This window comes from Mytilus trossulus, chromosome 6 (assembly GCF_036588685.1).
Source record: "Mytilus trossulus isolate FHL-02 chromosome 6, PNRI_Mtr1.1.1.hap1, whole genome shotgun sequence".
Classification (NCBI taxonomy): domain Eukaryota; kingdom Metazoa; phylum Mollusca; class Bivalvia; order Mytilida; family Mytilidae; genus Mytilus; species Mytilus trossulus.
The window spans coordinates 49,433,554-49,452,421 of record NC_086378.1 but is presented as its reverse complement, the minus strand read 5'-3'; the positions used below and the strand labels follow the sequence as shown (position 1 = coordinate 49,452,421).

The window sequence follows — 18,868 nt, the reverse complement described above, 5'->3', positions numbered from 1 at the left end:
AAACGATGCATCAAGTACTTCCTGAACTTGACAATTATTTAAAAGTGATGTTGATATATTGTTGCACTTTTAAGTTTTACATGATTTATGAAAGTGTATTATTAAATTTAAAAGGACACTCGGCTTTAAACAATGCCTTTTATAATTGATAAATCTACATAAATTCATTTTTATAGGGTATGTTTGTTTTAACATAAGGAAATGTCTGTACCAAATCAGGAATATAACAGGCTCAAATTTTTGTCCAATTGTATGAGCTTTCGATTTTGCAATTAAGAATTTAAAGGCATCATCCGATTTAAATTTTAGTACGAGTTCGATATTTTTGTTAAATTTCATTTTAATGTAATGACGTTTTGTTTACATACAAGAAATATCTTTTTCTTCTTAGCACAGCAGTCATATAATGAGTTGCACATATGCAAATGCCGCCTTGGGCATTATACATGTTATACTTCAAGAATAAATAATTTTAACTGTGTTCCTGAATACTTACATATATGTATGATAATGGTATGTCTTTGTTGTGTTAGCTATCTGTCCTGCTTTAATTATTTAATTAAAAACCCATAACACAACTAAGTTTTCTAAGGGTTAATGAAATTTCCTGCATACAGAAACAGTTGACAAAATTAGTGAATTTTTGGTAGAAATTCGAACACATGTTTTTTTTAGTTTATTTTTCAAACAAACAAAGTACGTTTCCGTTTAAAAGGCTGATGTTCGTTTAGAATGTATTCAAATTTCAGATTAATAAAATCACTAGCTAAAACAATTATTGTGTTAAAATCTTTAAAACTTTTAACTCGTATATTAAAGTAACAAAGTAGAATACAGGAATGGAAACCGAGACAGGGTAAATAAGAACCTTTGAAATATTAATAACATGACAGTCATGAATTCCTTATTGTACAGAACGGAAACGTTAAGTGTAAAAAATGTATATATGCACAATGTTGGCTAGCTAAAACTCAGATTTTCTTCTTTAACTTTGTTTTAACCAATGACTTAAAATTTTCAATTCGATTTTCTTTCTTGCACGCGACTCAATTTCTTTCAGTGGTGAATATACATTACACATTAATTACATAAATGCAGACGGTTTAGAGAGAAAGATAAAACGATTGTTTTTACTGATGCTAACTGAAAGGGAAAAATTCTTTTAACATAAATTAGTTTCACATTGTGTCAAATGACATGACATGTTTTATAATGCCACGTTTCATTTACCAAATTCAACATGTTCAAGGGTGTTTAACTAAATGAACCAAATCATTTGTGATAGACGGACAAACGGTTGAGCAATCAGATAATTGTGTCGTAAATAAACCGACAATGCTATGGCAAAAATGAGAAAGATCAAATGAAAGACTACAGAACGCAAAACAAAACATAGAAGACTAAAGACTGCAACACAAACACCACCAAAAACTTGAGTGATTAGTCTTTTGTAGCGTGTCAGGCGTTTACAAAATATAATTGGGGTATTACAATTGATCAAGTTAATTAATATCTATATCTCGGGTGAGCGTTCTTCACAACAATATAACATGTGGAAATTTTTGAAAGGTTTTAAACCGCCGGACAAAAAAAATAAGATAACTAAAACTCAAAAGGAAGAAAGGAAGATCGACATAAAGTATACGAAAGTGACAAAAGGAAAGGCAAATACCAAAAATCATGGGAAAAAGATTGTGAATGGTTGCATTATATAGTAGATCGGAATGTCTGTACAATATGTGAAAAACTAGCAGTGACAGACCTAGATAGGAAATGTATTTTCGTAACTGGAACGTCAAATTTCAGATTGGATTCTGTACTTGCTCATGAGCAATCCGAACAGCACAAAAACTCTACGGCAATAAAAGACAGGAAGGCACCTAAGGAATCCAAGGCAGGGAAAATTATTCAAACTTTAAATCAAAACGTTTTCAAAAGGTTGGTCATTGAGATTACCAAAGCCTTTATCAAATCAGAATAAAGACTATTCCTTTGTTACAGTCTAACTTATGTAAACAAAAGCATCAAAATAAAATTAAATATCTGTCATTTATATTTATTTAGTGTTTTTCAAATTAATATCCTTTTTGCAGGACCAGTAGATTTGGAGCCGGACCAGTAGAGTTTTCAGTCCACTGGTCCGACGACACAACAATAAAATATAACACACACAAAAACGAACTAAGCTAAGCATAAGATATTATCAATGATCAGCAGTCCACCATCAGCAAAATCGATCCATTGCTAGTATATTATTTTAACGGTTTACAAATTTGGTGCTTCCAAAGTGTTCCTATGAATATATTTCATCAAGAACTTTCAAATTATCCATTTAACGGTGTCAATGTCATAGCATGTTCATATGATCATGAGATATAGATTCGATTTTTCTGCTACATATAATTATACGTTAAGTCAACGAAATAAATGTATGCTGCTGCTTCATTCAGCATGTCACCATTATGGCGTACGAGAAGTAACACGTGAGGAACAAGCTATCAATCACCGTGTATATCTCATGACAGTAGTTTCTGAATCTATCATGCACAAATCCGTAATCTAAATGCATGATCTTTTTTATAATTCGAATATTAAAGAAGGCTGAAAAAACATAAAAATGTTGTAACAGAATTAAATTTTGAAATCAATAAATGGCTGAATTTGTAAGCAAAAGAAAATATTGATCATTATAAAAGATTCTTTATTTCTGTAATAGCATTTACAACTGTAATAGCATTTATAAGTTACCATATTCAGTAAGATTGTAAAGAATACAATATGGCATTCATTTGCTTCCAAACATTTGACAGTAGAATATGATTTGTATACAATGTGGACTATATCAACACAAGCAATATATTATCGTCAAATGACATAATTTAAACATTGTTTATTGACTTGAATTGAGCTCTCGGGATAAATTTCAGAACAGTCGATTTGATTTTTGTAGGTTCAGGTATGTACTTCAGATTGGTTTCAATCAGCATTGTATTCTAAAAAATAAAACAAATTCTTTCAAGTATCATAAATATATTAGTGAAAATCAGGAATGAACTTTGATCTTTCACAACGTTATTGATTCGAGCACTATTGATGATTAAAGGCAACAGTAGTATACCGCTGTTCAAAACTCATAAATCCATGGACAAAAAACAAAATCGGGGTAACAAACTAAAACCGAGGGGAGGGAAACGCATTAAATATAAGAGGAGAACAACGACACAACACCGAAACGGACCAAGCAACAGACAAAACACTACGAGAATAACAAATATAACATCAAAACCAAATACATAAATTTGGGATAGACAAGTACCGTGCCACGTCTTATCTCAATATCTCAAAAATAAGAGAAAACACAAACGACTCAACGTTAAAATGCAACACACACGCGTTGTCTGACCAAACTATAAGCATGGTAATCGAATCTTTTTACTGCAATATGAACTGCATTGTGTGATTCATCCATGCAATCTAAAATGCTTTGTTAATTAATTAATAATATGTGAAAGTATAACAAAACCAAAGTTAAAATTTATTTTATGTTACGTTTAGTATTTTTACTACCAATAACATTTCAGATTTGTAATTGTCTTCTTTTTTTAAAAATCGTGTATTGAAGACCCGTTGAAGAGAGCATATGGAACAAGAGGTACATTCAATATCTTACAGAAACCATCGCACCTGATTCCTCATTGCTCAATGTTTTAATATTTGTTTATCTACTTGATCATGTGCTATCTCGTACATTTGTGAATTTCAATTTAATTGTGGTAATCTCTTCTGGGAATTGCAATACGGAGAGATGTTTTTTATTAGGACGGCCAAGTCGTGTACGTTTGCATTTTGTATCTTAGCCTGAGTTACGGAAGCTGACAAACTTAATTCTTTACCTGTAAAAGTTTAAAATCAAACTGGTTTAATTTTAAATTATCTGTCGACGGCATTGGGAAACCTTTGGTTCCAAGATCTGAAGAAAAAAAAGTTAATCTATCTACTTGAAATAATACATAACTATTAAACATAAAACATAAAACAACATAAATTTATTAGAAAGTAACTCTTCAACGCATGTATTACTCTGTTAACATATATATTATTAAAATCAGCAATAATGACATTTTGACAGTAAAATACATCTACACGTTCGAGTAAAAACAAAGAAATAAAATGTTTTGTTTATGTGTTTGTTTTTGCCTTATGTTTTAAGATTTGAAAAAAATCATTGAAAGTTGAGGTGTGGTATTTAGAGTTACTATATTTACTTATATTAGATGTTTCATAATAGTATTTCTAATGACATATCACTATCTTCTACTCACCATTTAACATTGGTGTTATTGTTGTTTTAATAGCACTGTCTACTAGGAACTGTAAAGCTTTTTCCTGTAACAAATGTTGATACAAACTGTTTTGAATAAAACTAATATTAACTATATATCCATGACCGTTTGAGTGTCTTTCAGAAATGGAAGAAGCATACATTCAAGTAAAATAAACTGCCAATATAATGGAATTTTAAGCGACTGTCATGCAAGTGAGAAGTTTAGTTATCTATTTAACCAGGTTCGATCCACCATTTTTTTACTTCAGAATAGTGCCTGTATCAAATCAGAAGTACATGTGTGACGTTTGATGAGTTTAAGCTCTTGATTTTGTCATTTGATTACGGACTTTCCGTTTTTAATTTTACTCGTAGTTCGGTATTTTGGTTTTTTTTTCATTTTTTATAGGATGAAATCCCGTTTTCAATTTTAAACCTTAGGGGAAAAAAAGAAATATTGATTTGCAATAGAATAATCAGATGCAATTAAGGTAAAACAGGGTTCAAGAAAATGCATTGTAACTCATTAATTCACTTTGTTTTTATAGTCAGTTCCGCTGTTGTCGTTCTTTAATTTCATCAATACTTTTCAAGCAGGTCATATGATATAGATATGAGATATGTATGATCACACGAAGGGTCAAAGAGTGTGTTTCTGATGAGAAATTTGACAACGGAAGCTACGAATGCGTATTCCTTCTTACATAAAACAGTAAGTGAGCATTGGATATTTAATTTTGATTTTGACAGTTTTTGTCCCTTTTTTATAATAACTATCGAGTTCGGTATTTATATTTTTTTCATGAACGTATGCCGTACATTTGTAGTAACAAAACATTTTTTTTGTATCATTAACATCATCATACAACGAAGCATGCGATGGATTTCACCAATTCTTAGCCGATTTATCACTTTTTTTAAGTGTGTATTCATATCGTAAAGACTCATTAGAGAAACAGATTAAACCAGCGAATCTTTAAAAAAAAATGGTCCTTGCTTTAAGAATTCAACATGTCAAGTTGAGAAACATTGTATCAAACTCCGTGCAGAATCTATTTGAATTTTACATGCACCCAGCTTTCAAGATCTGTCTTGTGTAGATATGAAGAGTAACAATCTGTTAAATATCAAATCCATGTACCAAATAAATCTGACGTTATATACTTACATTTACAGGTCCAATAGAAGACTTTGAAACATTTAACTTTATTCTGTAAACAACGAAAAGATATAAAATAAATAAAATTAACTATCTAGCAGGTATAAATCTTTACACCCATGTACAGAATTTAAAGATGCACCAAATAGTTTTATAAAGCTTTCAAAGGAGAATTTTCAATCACTCTTTCCTGTTATCATTTTATATGAGAATATATATTTCTTGTTTTTAAGTTATAAATACTATTCATTTATCAGAAGCCTTCCATATTTGCTTTTTGAATGAGAAAATAATTAATATAGGATGTATTCTTATTGACGTGTAACAAATTGCTGTAATGCTTCGTTTTTGGTATAAGATAAAGTCACAAAAATACTGAACTCAGAGGAAAATCAATTCGGAAAGTCCATAATCACATGGCAAAATCAAATAACAAAACGCATCAAAAACGAATGGACAAGAACTGTCATATTTCTGACTTGGTACAGGCATTTTCAAATGCACAGGTATTTTAGAAGAATCTACTTATACTTCCAGGTAATCTAAGATCGCCACAGTTTTTTTTTACCTTACCATATTGATGAAATGGAACTTATTTTTCAGATATTTATTTAATCAAGTAACAAGCCCTAATGATTTACTGGATATAGACATGCGGCCATCCCTTTGACTATTCATACCAGTATAAGGCAATACCTCGGCTTTGAATAAAGAAGGCAAGCATACAAGTTTCGCTGACCGACCAGAAAGTAGATGTTAAATCCTACGCCACGGTACATGCAGGCAACGTTGCAAGCTATCCGCACGTAAACAAGTATTGCACTATCGTTTATTTTTTTTTCTCTCACTCGATTTATGACTTTTGAACACCGGTAGGCGGTATACTAATGTTGCCTTTATTGCATAAACTTTGAAAACGTAGATGGTATAATGCTGAAAGAATATTACTAGCTAAAATCTAAAAATGTTTTTATGGATTACTTATTCATTACCTGAATAATATGAAATATTTAAAACTGGACGTTTAGGAGCAAACAATTGATTAGTGGACATCGTTTTCTCATTGTTAAGGTTCTATTTATGTGACTACACCATTCAGTACCTGCATAAAACTGTAGTTTATATGGTCTAATTCATACAGTTTTAAAATCAATTTTTAAATCAATAATTGTAAAACATGTTATTGGCATTTTTTTATGTTAAATTATTATTACCGCTTCGTTATCTTTTATCTCATGCTCATGCAATACGGTTTGTTGCTCTTCTTAACGCCCAAACTTAATTTCTTTGATGATGATAGTATGACTGTAACGTGACACAAAACTGAAGCGTGACATGGTCATAATTACGATATATTATTGTTTTCTCATTGTAAATACAACAATGCCACAATAACCCAACAACATACAACAAAACAGAGAATAGTTTAATTTGTAGAATAAAGTTATACCATATTTGATAAGCTATTACATACTTCATATCCTCCACAGATCCATGAATGACTGTTTCATTTATCGTTAGTGTTACAGCTATTGACCCAGTCTGAATAAGAACAAGACACTTAATAATTCTCATAATAATATATATAAAAAAAACAATCGTTAATAAATTCTATAGTATAAGCTGTGAACCTTGTGAATTAAAATCACACAATGAGAAAAAAAAAAAGCACACTTGTAAAACGTCGGTGTTATGAATATCAATTGTAGGGTCATATTTATAAATTTCCTTTGATTTTTTTTTTTCAAATATGAAGGAGATAGTTTTGATTAACATAGAATTGTAAAATGTATATAGATATTATATGTACCCCAGCAATTTGGAATAAATGATGCAGAGTTTTATCTGGTTTTCTAGCATACAGATCGATGTCTCCTTGTGCTGCAACCCCTAAATTACCATCAGTTATTCTGGTTACCGGTGGTTTTGAACTTTTCATGTGAAGCTCTACTTGACTGTTTGGAAATGATTTCCCAATCTGCAGTGAACAAGCACGTGATACATTTGACAATTAACAAGAGGAAAAACATATAACAAACAACGATTACCGACAATAATAGTTTATTAGCTCTATCTTGAAAATTTACAATTATGTCTTGGATTTCAAAAAAAGAAGACATTGTAATATTTACAAAATGAATTATTTCGACAGAACATTTTATTTATCGCAATTTTAGCAATTCCTCTTTTAAAAGTTATGAGCTTGTAACACTGATAACGTGTTACTGGTTGCAATCGTTCTAACAAATGACTTTACAATATTGTATTTGATATTTGTTCATTGAATAAAGCAGATATATATTATTTGGCGAAATAACTTCAATTAACTTGTCAACAACTGATTACTTTGGAAGAACCTGAATTTCGATTTTTGTTCGCGATAGTTAAGTTGATGAGGAATGAAGGGTTTCTGTTTTGATTTTAAATTATCCTTATAAATTGTTGTTCCTAGAGAATGAAGCGAACTGCATTATTATTTCTATTCAATATAGAAGAAAAAATTGAAAAGAAAACAAACATTTGGAATTTATCATATATTTATTACACTTTACCAACATCTGAACCTTCTTTTCTTCCTTCAAAGTTTATGTGAATACCCAAGAGAACTCTTTGTCCCGCCAAAAAAACATTTTTATTAGTTTGCAGTTCAATTTATTTATTTTGCTAATGACACTGTTACGGAATAGTCACATTACATTTTGCATGGTATATTTCTTTAGGAAAACAGTTCCTAAACAAAAATTAAATCATCATGTATTTGTGGCTTACCTGTGGAATAAGTTTACCAATACAAATTTCCGTACAGGTTGTGTTAAGTGCGTCATCCTTAGATTTGATCTGAAAATCGAATTTTCAATAACAAAATTATGATTCGTAAACTTAAAACTATTAGTTTTTCACTTTATTAAATTCAAAATCAAACTTCTATTATTTTTTTACTTTGTAGACGTATCATTACTGGATGGAATGGATTTGCAGATACTCTTCCGAACATGAACACAAATACATTTGTTCTGGACAATTAAAGAATTCTAATAATAATTGTGATTATCACTTAAGGATGTCACCTTGTCATGATTTGGATTTTTTGTCAGATTTTCGGAATCCCCTGGTTTATCCATTTGAATGCCATTTCCCCATGAAGTCCTATTTTAATTTTTTTTATAAATCTTTTACATGTATAATGATAAGTCATTTGTAAAAGTCTTATAAAATTTTATTTATTTTTCAATAGCACTTGAGACCTTTAACTGGTCAATGATAAATCTATGGAAAATCAAGAGAGAACATTTTCCTGCCAAAATTCCAATGGATGATATTTCGAAAACAAGCACATGGACCCCTATTTTTTTGTTTGGCTTTTTCTATTCCTCAATTTATTCCCTTTCAATACATACTAGTTGATGAAAAGTTCTTTATTTTGAAACTGAGCAGCGAACATCCTTAATACCATTTATCGAAGACGGTCGTACTGATGGGATTAGTTGAACAGACAAAAGGGAAAACAAATTTGCAATTTCAGAATGAAGACAAAATAAAGGAACTGCTTCAAGTTGCCTTTTTATCAGTGCACGAAACACATTGAATAATAATCTTTAAGGACGAAAACATGTGAAATAAAAATTGCAAACATATTGCACAATCATTACCACCTACACAGAAATGTCAGTAATCACAACGTGTATAAACTAACATGCAAATGAATATTCTAAAGATGTTTTTATCAATGCATTGGTGAATGCGTCGTACAAATTAAACAGTCGAAAAGAGTGGTGAAAGATACATGTACCAGAGGGAAAGTCAAACACATAAATCGAAAATAAACTGACAACGGCATGGTTAAAAATAAAAAAGACAAACAGACAAAAAATAGTACACAAAAAACTAAAGACAGAACATCACGAACCCCACAAAAAATTGAGGGTGACGTCAGGTGATCTTCAAAATAGAGACAAGCAAATATACTAAATTACACGAAATAATAAAAGAAGATAACAGCCCCATGACATACACGTACGGTATACATTTTAGAATGATAGACTTATCTACACGCCAACAATTTTGTTTAATTTCTATGTGAAGCAGGAAACCCCAGACTACTAACATTGATCTCCCTCGGTATGTGTGTGGTACACCGTCTCATTTGTATTTGAAAAAAAAAACATAGGTAAACTACTGTCGCCTCAATTTATAATGACATAAGCATTATTTGATATCAAATACACAATCTACAAGAAACAGTTTCAATACGTACGTTCTGTGACGTCAGGTTAAACACCAGTATGTTGTGTTTGTGTGCCTGGTAAGTCATGGTATTAAAGATATATTCTGATAGTGTGATATACACCATCTTCTTGTTGTCTGTAACTGTTGCCATGGCAGGGGGCGCAAACGGTGCTTCAGATTTATCACTCTTCCAAAATATTTCTCCCTAGAATCGAAAAAAAAATAATTATAAATTATAAATCGATCAATTAATGACTTTATAACGAACCTTCGATGAGCCTTGACATATATATAACAGATAAGTATGATATAAATTAAGTGCTCTATAGCGTCAGCTTCCATCCAGCAAGCTTCAGTCCGGACACGCCTTTAAGAATCAAAAGAAAATACACAGTTCGTCATGCTTTATAAAATAAATATTAAAAGACAGAAAGCAGGAAAAGGGAATACTGGTTGATGATCAACTTGTAATATAATAGAGCAGGTACTGTCTTACCCTTTTGGAGCCTTGTATTTACCTGGTTTTTGAGGGGGTTTGTTGTGTGCTGCTTATAAATACTATTTCTTTTATTCTGTACACTTATCTTTGTCGCCTTCTTTAAGTAATGGTGTTCTATGTGTTTTTTTTTTTATTGTATTGTACATTTTATGGGCTTGTGTTATCGTATCTATTGTTGCGTATAGAAATTAAACAAAAGTTCTTTACTGCACTTATTATTCAAGTCCTTTTTAATTGGTTTAAAAACATTAATTATTATAAAACTTACTTTCAAATCAGCTTCAATATATTCAGAAGTAACAGTTGGTGCTGCAAGAAGTCTATAGTCTAATGTTAGGAATTCTCCTAGCTGTACCTCCACTATAAGTAAAAAGGCAATGTAACATATATATTAAAACTAGCATATATAAGATGCACGCTCAGATATAATCGTATGAACTCTAGCACCATGAGGGTTGATGGTGGTATAGAAATATGTGCGACATCCCTTGACTTTTCCTATCCGGCAGCCTATACTAAGACATGCATAATAGTGGAAGATATTAGCAAGCAAAATCGAGGGAATTGTGCAAATGATGATACAAGCATGAAAATTACCACAAAGCATCATTTTAAGTGGTGGGGGAAGCAGGGAGTGTCCGGAGAAAACCACCGTCCTTCGATAAGAAAAATGACAATCCTAGTCAATTAAGTTTGGACTCGAGTGCACCGCACGCGAGGGGTTCGAACTCACAACCTCAGTGTTGACTGGCTTGTGATTGCAGTAGTAACTACTTAGACCACTCGGCTACCGATGCCCTCTGAATATTGACAGTATAAATATAAGATCGCTATACATAATATTTGTCTTAATTTTGAAATGTCATGATCAAGATTTGGCACAAACATATTAAACAGTTAAATAATCTTGATCGTCGTTACAAAATTGGTTGTCAAACTTTTTAATCGAGCGCACTGAATTTTTAAGTAAACGTAATATTTTTGTTTAGATAGTCCTGCACGGTGGCTACATGGTTGTTTTGGTATTATTGTTGGGTGTTTTTTTTTTTGTTTTTTTTTTCGTTGACCTATATCCCCTGAAACATGTTTTATTTTACGATAATAACTGCTTATCATTGTAGATATCACCACAAGATACTGACATTGAATATATATCCGCATAAAAAAAACATGTTACCTTTAATAGTCGATAGACTTTCTTGTGCATTCTTGTCGATAAGATCTTGTATTATACCACACATCTACAAATGTTGTAACATGTATCGGCTTAATATGTTTATTATACAGATATCTATTTTATTGTACGATTTTTATAGCTATCCCTTATAATGAAAGAGAAAAATACGCAAGTGACACAATATTCCACGGAATACGTAAGAAGTTACATGTATAAGGAAATGAGAGCTGTCTCTCGTTTTCATACGACCCTTTTGGTCATAGAATCATCTAAAATAACTTGATATCAAAACGGAAATTTCTTATTCTGTTTAAAACATATTTTTAATCAGTTTCATATAATTATTAGTGATAAAATAGTTGCTTTAGATGCCAGCATTTACTTACTTTACTCTGAAACTGACTGGCAATAATTTTTCCAACCTTTCCAGAGAACAAATTGTATATCCATGCCAAACCACCTCTAAATTTTACTTTTACTGGACCACTATCGCAAGAACATTTGCCAGCTTTAATTGTTGGCCTTCCGCTACCATCAGTGCCTTAAAACAATACAAGAATAAATACGTCTTATATAATGGTAGCATGTGAGAACTGCGATTTTTCTTTCATTACATGCATGGCACGCGACCTTATACAAGGTGAAATATATACACTTATGCACAGTTACAAATTATTAATAAAAAAAACATGTCTATAAAGAAAGGGATTTAACGATACTTACAGATTATCGTTGATCATCTCAACGTGATTGATTTTCTCGCTTGAGCCGGGACGACGAAAGCAAGAAAGGCAATCGAGTTGAGATAATCAATGATAATCTGTTTATCGCTATTTTACCTATGACGACGTTGTCAATTTCACATGTCAATTTCGTTAGCAACGCCACGTGCCTGCTAAGTTTCTAGCGATAATTTTCCATCTCAAGCGAGTAGCATGATATGAAAAATTATCACAAAAACAGATCAAGGGAAAAATGCATAAAATATCGATAATGCTTAATATGTTGAACGAAAGTTTAATATCAATACACTCATAACCCCTTTCCAATTTATCATATCCCAAAAAACTTGTTTATCACGTATATGTTTTATACATCCTACAAATTCTAAGATGAGCAAGTTGGTTAGTATTTCTATTGGGAATCATACCAGATCTCCACATATGTATATGAAAATCCAAATACAAATATCAATACAAGTAGGGAGATGTTAAATAATATAAATAAGTCAATGAGACAGCTACTAGACAATGATACATGAAATTCTTACCTAAATTGACTCCAACACTGAATGAGATATCAGAAAACTTAACGTTGACACTTCCACCACCAGACCACCTAATGCTATGATATGAAAAAGATAACAAGCACTTTAGTCACTCACAAGTGCATATGCCGAGTCATGGCTATCACAGTCAATAGCGAGGTGTTTCTAATAAGAAAGTTTGAAAAGGTTTCTTATCAAAATAATAGTTAAACATTGATATAATCGGAATAAGAGAAATTAATATACAATGAAGTATTTCAGGTGGTCTTCTCAACAAATGTCGATTTATACTTGTCAAAGAAGCATTTAATAACATTTATATGCAATGTTTATGTTGTTTGTGCTTTATTTTCTAAGATTAACTTTAAACTACACGTATTTGTCTTTGTTTCATCATTTCTAATGAATTATTAATCAAATTTTTGGAAGAATTATTTCCCTTCTTTTTAAGGTGCATCTGTATATTTATCTGATAAAAGTTATTGTCATGAAGACAACATATGTGTTTTTATTATGTGGTTTGTACTTTGTATCGATCTGATGAGTTATTTTTTTCAGCCGATGGTTATAGTTTGTTTTATGTTCTACTGTTACACCTATGTTAGGGAAGGTTTGGCATTTTAAAACATGCATATAATCAAAACCACATTTTAATTTTAATGGGCCTGTCCCAAGTCAGTAGCCCAAGTTTATTTGTTGTCATTTAGTTTGGTTCAAGTCTGTCATATTTGTTTTTGTAATTGTTTTTGTTATAAATTTTTAGCTATTTAGAGTACACTTGTAAACTTTTTAAGTATCCGTCAGATATTTTCGTGGAAGTAGGCTAAATATTTTGAGCAAAAACTACGGTACCAATTATATATATATTACATGTAGAAGATAAATTTCTTACATTCCTTTTTTGTATTTGTAGTGAAACTTTCCATCAATTTCCAGTGCTAAATTTGTTGCCTTCCATTGTAAGTCGCTCTCTGAAGCCAATGTTATGCTGCTTCTAGGTGGTTGAAAATTCCGTATTTCCAAGCTATCAAAATCATTTTATTATTAGATCTTATTTGATAATTGTGCAAAACAAGAATAATAAAAATAGAAAAATCAAAAAAATCAAAAAATCAAAACAGCTAGAGCACAACAGAAGATAATCAAATTATAATTGTGTGTATACTTAGTAATTAAAAACAGTTATTTGTAAATATTCAGCCTTATTTATGACACGATTAATGCATGCACATGTATTGAGTCTTTATATTTGTACATGTGAAGTTGCTTTTCTCGTAAAGTTTGTTTTCTTTGTTATATAAAACAAAATTATAAATACTGATTTTTGCTTGAATTTTTTTTTTTTAAATTATATCTCTCGTATTTTGACTTCTTTATATTGCATTGATTTATATCACACATCTTGAGGAATGTACATGTATGTCCAAGATTTTGTAGGAAGTTTATAATCTGTGAAGGCGATAATAACTTTTATCATATACTTAGACTAAATAACATGTACATTTTACCGTATGATAATAACATTAAATTGACGTAAATTTCATATTTTTCGAATTGGTGCTTAGCGGGCTGATATGAAGAGTTTATCACATGCTTCGATTGTTATCACATGCCTTTCCGTTACGTTATCACATGGCATTCCGGTGATACTCGGCCAATTCCGGAAAATACACTTCAATGCTACGTTTTCAGTGAAAACATTACAAAGTAGTGTACACAAAAAATTATAATGGAAAGTATATCGTGTAAAATAATAAAAATAATTAAAATAATTAAAAACAAACAAATTATTAAATATATGCATTTTTTCTGAAACATAATTTAGAAAGTTTCTTTTAAAAAAATGACTTTTCCAAACAACGTTCATAATTATGTATATTGTTGAATTATTGTTTTTGTTGATTCGTTTATATTAAACTGTTGGATTTTTTCTCTCTGTTGAGGCATATGATAGAAAAATTTCATATTGAATGTATCAAATTTTGGGTCCGACGTCAGTGAACGTTTTTACTCTTTAAACTTCGGGAACCACGTAAAAGGACCGATACATTAATCTGTTATTTTTCTTTACTGTTGAAGCATATGATAAAAAGATCATAACATGTCATTTTACATATCGCATGTATTATCAGCCCTCGGTCAATATCAGCCCTCGAGCCATGCGGCTCTTGGGCTGATATTAAACCTAGGGCTGATACGGCGTTTTGCATTTGTGCCGATCTGCACTTCATTTGCGCCGATTTTTTCTTTCATTTGCGCCGATTTTTTTACAGGTAAATTACAGGTGAATAGATATAAGAAGATGTGATATGAGTGCCAATGGGAGAACTCTCCATCCAAGTCATGTTATTTTTCATTAAACATTATAGACCTCTTCCATTAACCACTTGTACAAATTTATGAATTGTCAATCATAACATGTATATAACTGTTGTCCCCTGCTCACAGTGGGGAGGTGGAAGAAGGCCTACAAGATACATCTCCAGACATTTTCCCTGAACGTAACCGTAGTTCTTTAGCCTCTGTCTTTCGGACATCTGCCAGTGCATATTTATGCTCGATCTGTGTTTTGACAATAAAATCCGTGGTGACTCTGGCTTTACACAGTTTTTTAGTACATTAGTAAGATATATTGTTATATTTCAGGACACTTATCTTCCGATATGTATGGCCCTTGGTGATTAAAGAATTGTCTCCTCGGCTAGTTTCAGTGTGCAATATGTCTATCATGTTACAATGAAGTTGCAGAAAAATATGAATCAAAATTATCTTAAACATAAATGAAAAACATTTAGAACCAAATTTTACCAATGGTATAGTACATGTACAAGTATTAATTTACCTGTAAATCTAATTAGGAGCAAATAAAAAATCGGCGCAAATGAAAGAATGAAAATTTTCAAAATCGGCGCAAATGTCATACGCCCGGCTGATAATACATGCGATATGAAAAATGACATGTAATAATCTGATATGATAAACTACCATCCAATCTTAAGACACTTAATAATAAGTAAAACCAAGTCCATGATTGCCAAGGATATATTTAAAAAAAAAAATAATAATGAATAAACTTTTGTGCGTGTCAATTATCGTATTATAACTTTGACTCACTTGGTAAGAGAATATTTAACATTTTTTCCATCTCCACTTTGATCCGGCAATTTAGTGGTCTTTATTTTCTTTGTTACTAAATCTACTGCTACTTGATTGGCTAAAAAAATCAATTGAATTCAAACAACTTATCATGCTTATTGTTGATAAAAACATATATCGGTTGGGCTGCATTCGTGTAACATCAGATATGAATTTTTTTTCCGTTGACACAACTGCTGGGAATATCTCAATGTTACGAAGACCTGTTGTTTTCATACAGGTAAAGAGTTATTGTGTATGTGAAGGCAAGCGTGGAGATTTAAAGGCTAGCGCTGTAGATGTAAAGACAAACGCTGGAAATATAAAAACCACATCTACCGCTAGACACCCCAAGCGCTTCGATTTTAAACCTTCGGCGCTACAGAATTAACATTGCCAGCGCTTGACTTTAAATTGTTACAGACTTACATCGCCAACGTTTTACTTAAAAAAAAAAACAACACCAATCTTTATCTGTATGAGAACAACAGTGCTTCATCAAATACTAAATATATAAACTGTACCTCAAAATATACACATAATAACAATAGCATCTACATGTCATTGTATCACAAAACCTCTAACGCTTACAGATTTTACCATTCTTACATCAGACTTGAATTTGTTTTAAACTAACTTAAAGATTTACCGTGCGTAGTGTTGCCGTGTTTGTTTATGCCACATTGGCTAGAGATATAGGAAAAACTTGTGATCTCACTTTGGGAGTCTTGTGCTTTCTTTTTAATTTTGGTTAATTCATTTGTTTCGGAGTTTATTCGCTGAAATATTATGCTTAGTCTAGTACGTTTATTAGCAATCTGAGCCAATAAAAAAGTCGTCGGTTTGATTTCAGTTGGTATGATATTGTAAGACATTTATAGGCAATCAAAACGTTTTAATGAACATGTATACTGCAATTGAATATTATCAACAAGATTCCACCAATAACTGATAAGGAGTATGATAATTCTAGTCATCAAAAGTGGTCACTTAACTGTTTCAGATTGGTCATTTCCGCTTCTATGTTATTTTGTGACATACAGATGTATGCCACCTTCTTTCAGCATACATAGCTAAATAAATGTAAGATAGCACTTAATTATAGATGATGTTGACATACTAGTATATATACAAGACATACAAATAACCAAACATACCATAGTTAAGTCCATCTTCTGTTATTCGTAATCTGAATCCAGGATTTGTGGCCAGAATGGTAGAAAATAAAGCACACAATACATGTACAAAGACGAAAAGCCACATTTTTAATCCACCTATCCACTTCACTATTTGAGAGGAAATTATTATAAGTATAATTTATAACTATTACTTCCTTGTGGAAGACTTCCGCGTTAAAAGATAGAAAATTTTAAAAGATTTAAAGGTTTGTTTGAATTATACCTGAGACTTCGAGCTATCTATAATGAATAGATGTAATATATGAACTATATATATAATTTTGTATTTAAATACCAAGTAGAATAGCGTCTATAACTTCCTGGATTCATATCGATGATCAAATCTATTTATGTTGTGACAGATGCTTTATTTATCTCACCTGACCTTTGACCAAGTGACCTTTTCTCATCATATGGCGTGCATCGTCCGTCGTATGCCGTAAACTTTTATAAAAATCAGATCTTCTGATTGTTTTCTATATCACAAACCCGTCCATGACATCTCTAGTGCATGACGTTTTGGATTTCAATAAACATAATTGGATTTTTTTATTTGTTTATTTTGTAATCAGTAAATTAAAACCAACCACTGCTTTGTTTTAATCTGATAATCTCTTTTCAACTGATTTTTATAGCTTTTTGTATATTTTGCTGCTATACCACAGCTCCCAGGCTTTTTTTTACTTTGCTCAACTCATTAATCTGTAATTCAGAGGCTGTCGTTTAAAGCTGCTTCCCATTTATTTTTCTTGTTTTGTTGTTTGTGTAATTATTTTTGTGTTGGGCTGTGACACCATTGTCCTAGGTGAGGGAGTGTTTGCGCTGTCAAACATGTTTAACCACGGCACATAATATGTTCTAAGTCAGGAGCCTCATATTCAGTGGTTATCGTTGGTAAGACTTGTTTTAATAGTGATTAGGATAACAACATATCGTTGACTGCTGTACCCCTATTTTTTTTAACAATATATCCGTTTGTTTTGTCAATATAATGGAACATTATACGACCGTCATACAGGTGAGAGGTTAAGCTAGCTTTAAAACCAAATTTAATCCACCATTGTCTGCATATGAAAATGTCTGTACCAAGTCAGTAATATGACAGTTGTTATCCATTCGTTTGATGTGTTTGGTCTTTTGATTTTTCCATTTGTTAATAAGAGACCTGCCGATCTGAATTTTCCACGAAGTATAGTATTTTTGTGATTTTACTTTTTGTTCTTGTTCATGATATCTGTTTTTGTTCATTGTTTTAATTTGTACATAAATCAAAACGTTAGTTTTTTCATTTGAATTTTTTTACGGTTGGCCGTACAATGACCCAAAGTTGTTTACATGTACTTGTACATTATTAGGTCTCTGGTGAAAGATTGTCTCATGCAATCATACCACAACTTCTTATCTCAATATGAACACGTCTAAGCTTTTGCAATGCATATCTGATGAGTCAAGCATTATCAACTGATGTGAAAAGTTTGCCCTTATGTCGTGTTGTTCAACCATTGTTGAGAGGAGAGGGAGAGGGATTAGCGCTCAAACATATGATAAGCATTTAGCATTAACTATGTGTCTGTCCTGTACAAAGACAGGAGCCTACAGTTCACTGGTTGCCGGTGGTTGCTTTCTGCTATAATAGGGTTTCATTTATTTTTAAATATAAACTAGACAGTTGGTTTCGTCTATGAATTGTTGTATATCTCTCATCCCGGTGTCTTTAATGGCTTATTCTGTAGTATTTGTTTTGCTCGTTGTTGAAGGTCATACAATGACTTTATATTATATCATTATCAAATATTAATAGTTTTACCATTTGCTATCGTTGCACTTCTCCTTTTTAATGCTAACGGTAATACTATGTTCTGTATAAGTTTTATTTATGATCATTTATACCAATAATGTAAG

At 31.5% G+C, this 18,868-nt stretch overlaps 1 protein-coding gene across 1 annotated transcript; it reads right to left on the bottom strand.

The window, feature by feature from the left end:
* Positions 1-2,684: 2,684 nt before the first annotated feature.
* On the bottom strand, positions 2,685-17,115 carry LOC134721469 (bactericidal permeability-increasing protein-like). Its single transcript, XM_063584519.1, has 15 exons — positions 16,946-17,115; positions 15,768-15,867; positions 13,546-13,677; positions 12,657-12,730; positions 11,773-11,927; positions 11,387-11,450; positions 10,478-10,569; positions 9,739-9,915; positions 8,253-8,321; positions 7,294-7,461; positions 6,958-7,025; positions 5,493-5,535; positions 4,323-4,386; positions 3,894-3,970; positions 2,685-2,993 (listed from the first exon to the last, which is right to left on the bottom strand). The coding sequence occupies exons 1-15, from the start codon at positions 17,049-17,051 to the stop codon at positions 2,880-2,882; spliced, it is 1,503 nt and encodes a 500-aa protein (XP_063440589.1). The 5' UTR covers positions 17,052-17,115; the 3' UTR covers positions 2,685-2,879.
* Positions 17,116-18,868: the final 1,753 nt, after the last annotated feature.

What these genes read in the sequence shown, in the direction of transcription:
- LOC134721469 (XM_063584519.1), bottom strand. Translation starts at nt 17,051, where the DNA reads ATGTGGCTTTTCGTCTTTGTACATGTATTGTGTGCTTTATTTTCTACC. An exon ending in TTAACCTGACGTCACAGAAC is followed by an intron (nt 8,322 to 9,738) that starts GTACGTATTGAA and finishes TTCGATTTTCAG; the next exon opens with ATCAAATCTAAGGATGACGC. An exon ending in ATTTATTCCAAATTGCTGGG is followed by an intron (nt 7,026 to 7,293) that starts GTACATATAATA and finishes GTTCTTATTCAG; the next exon opens with ACTGGGTCAATAGCTGTAAC.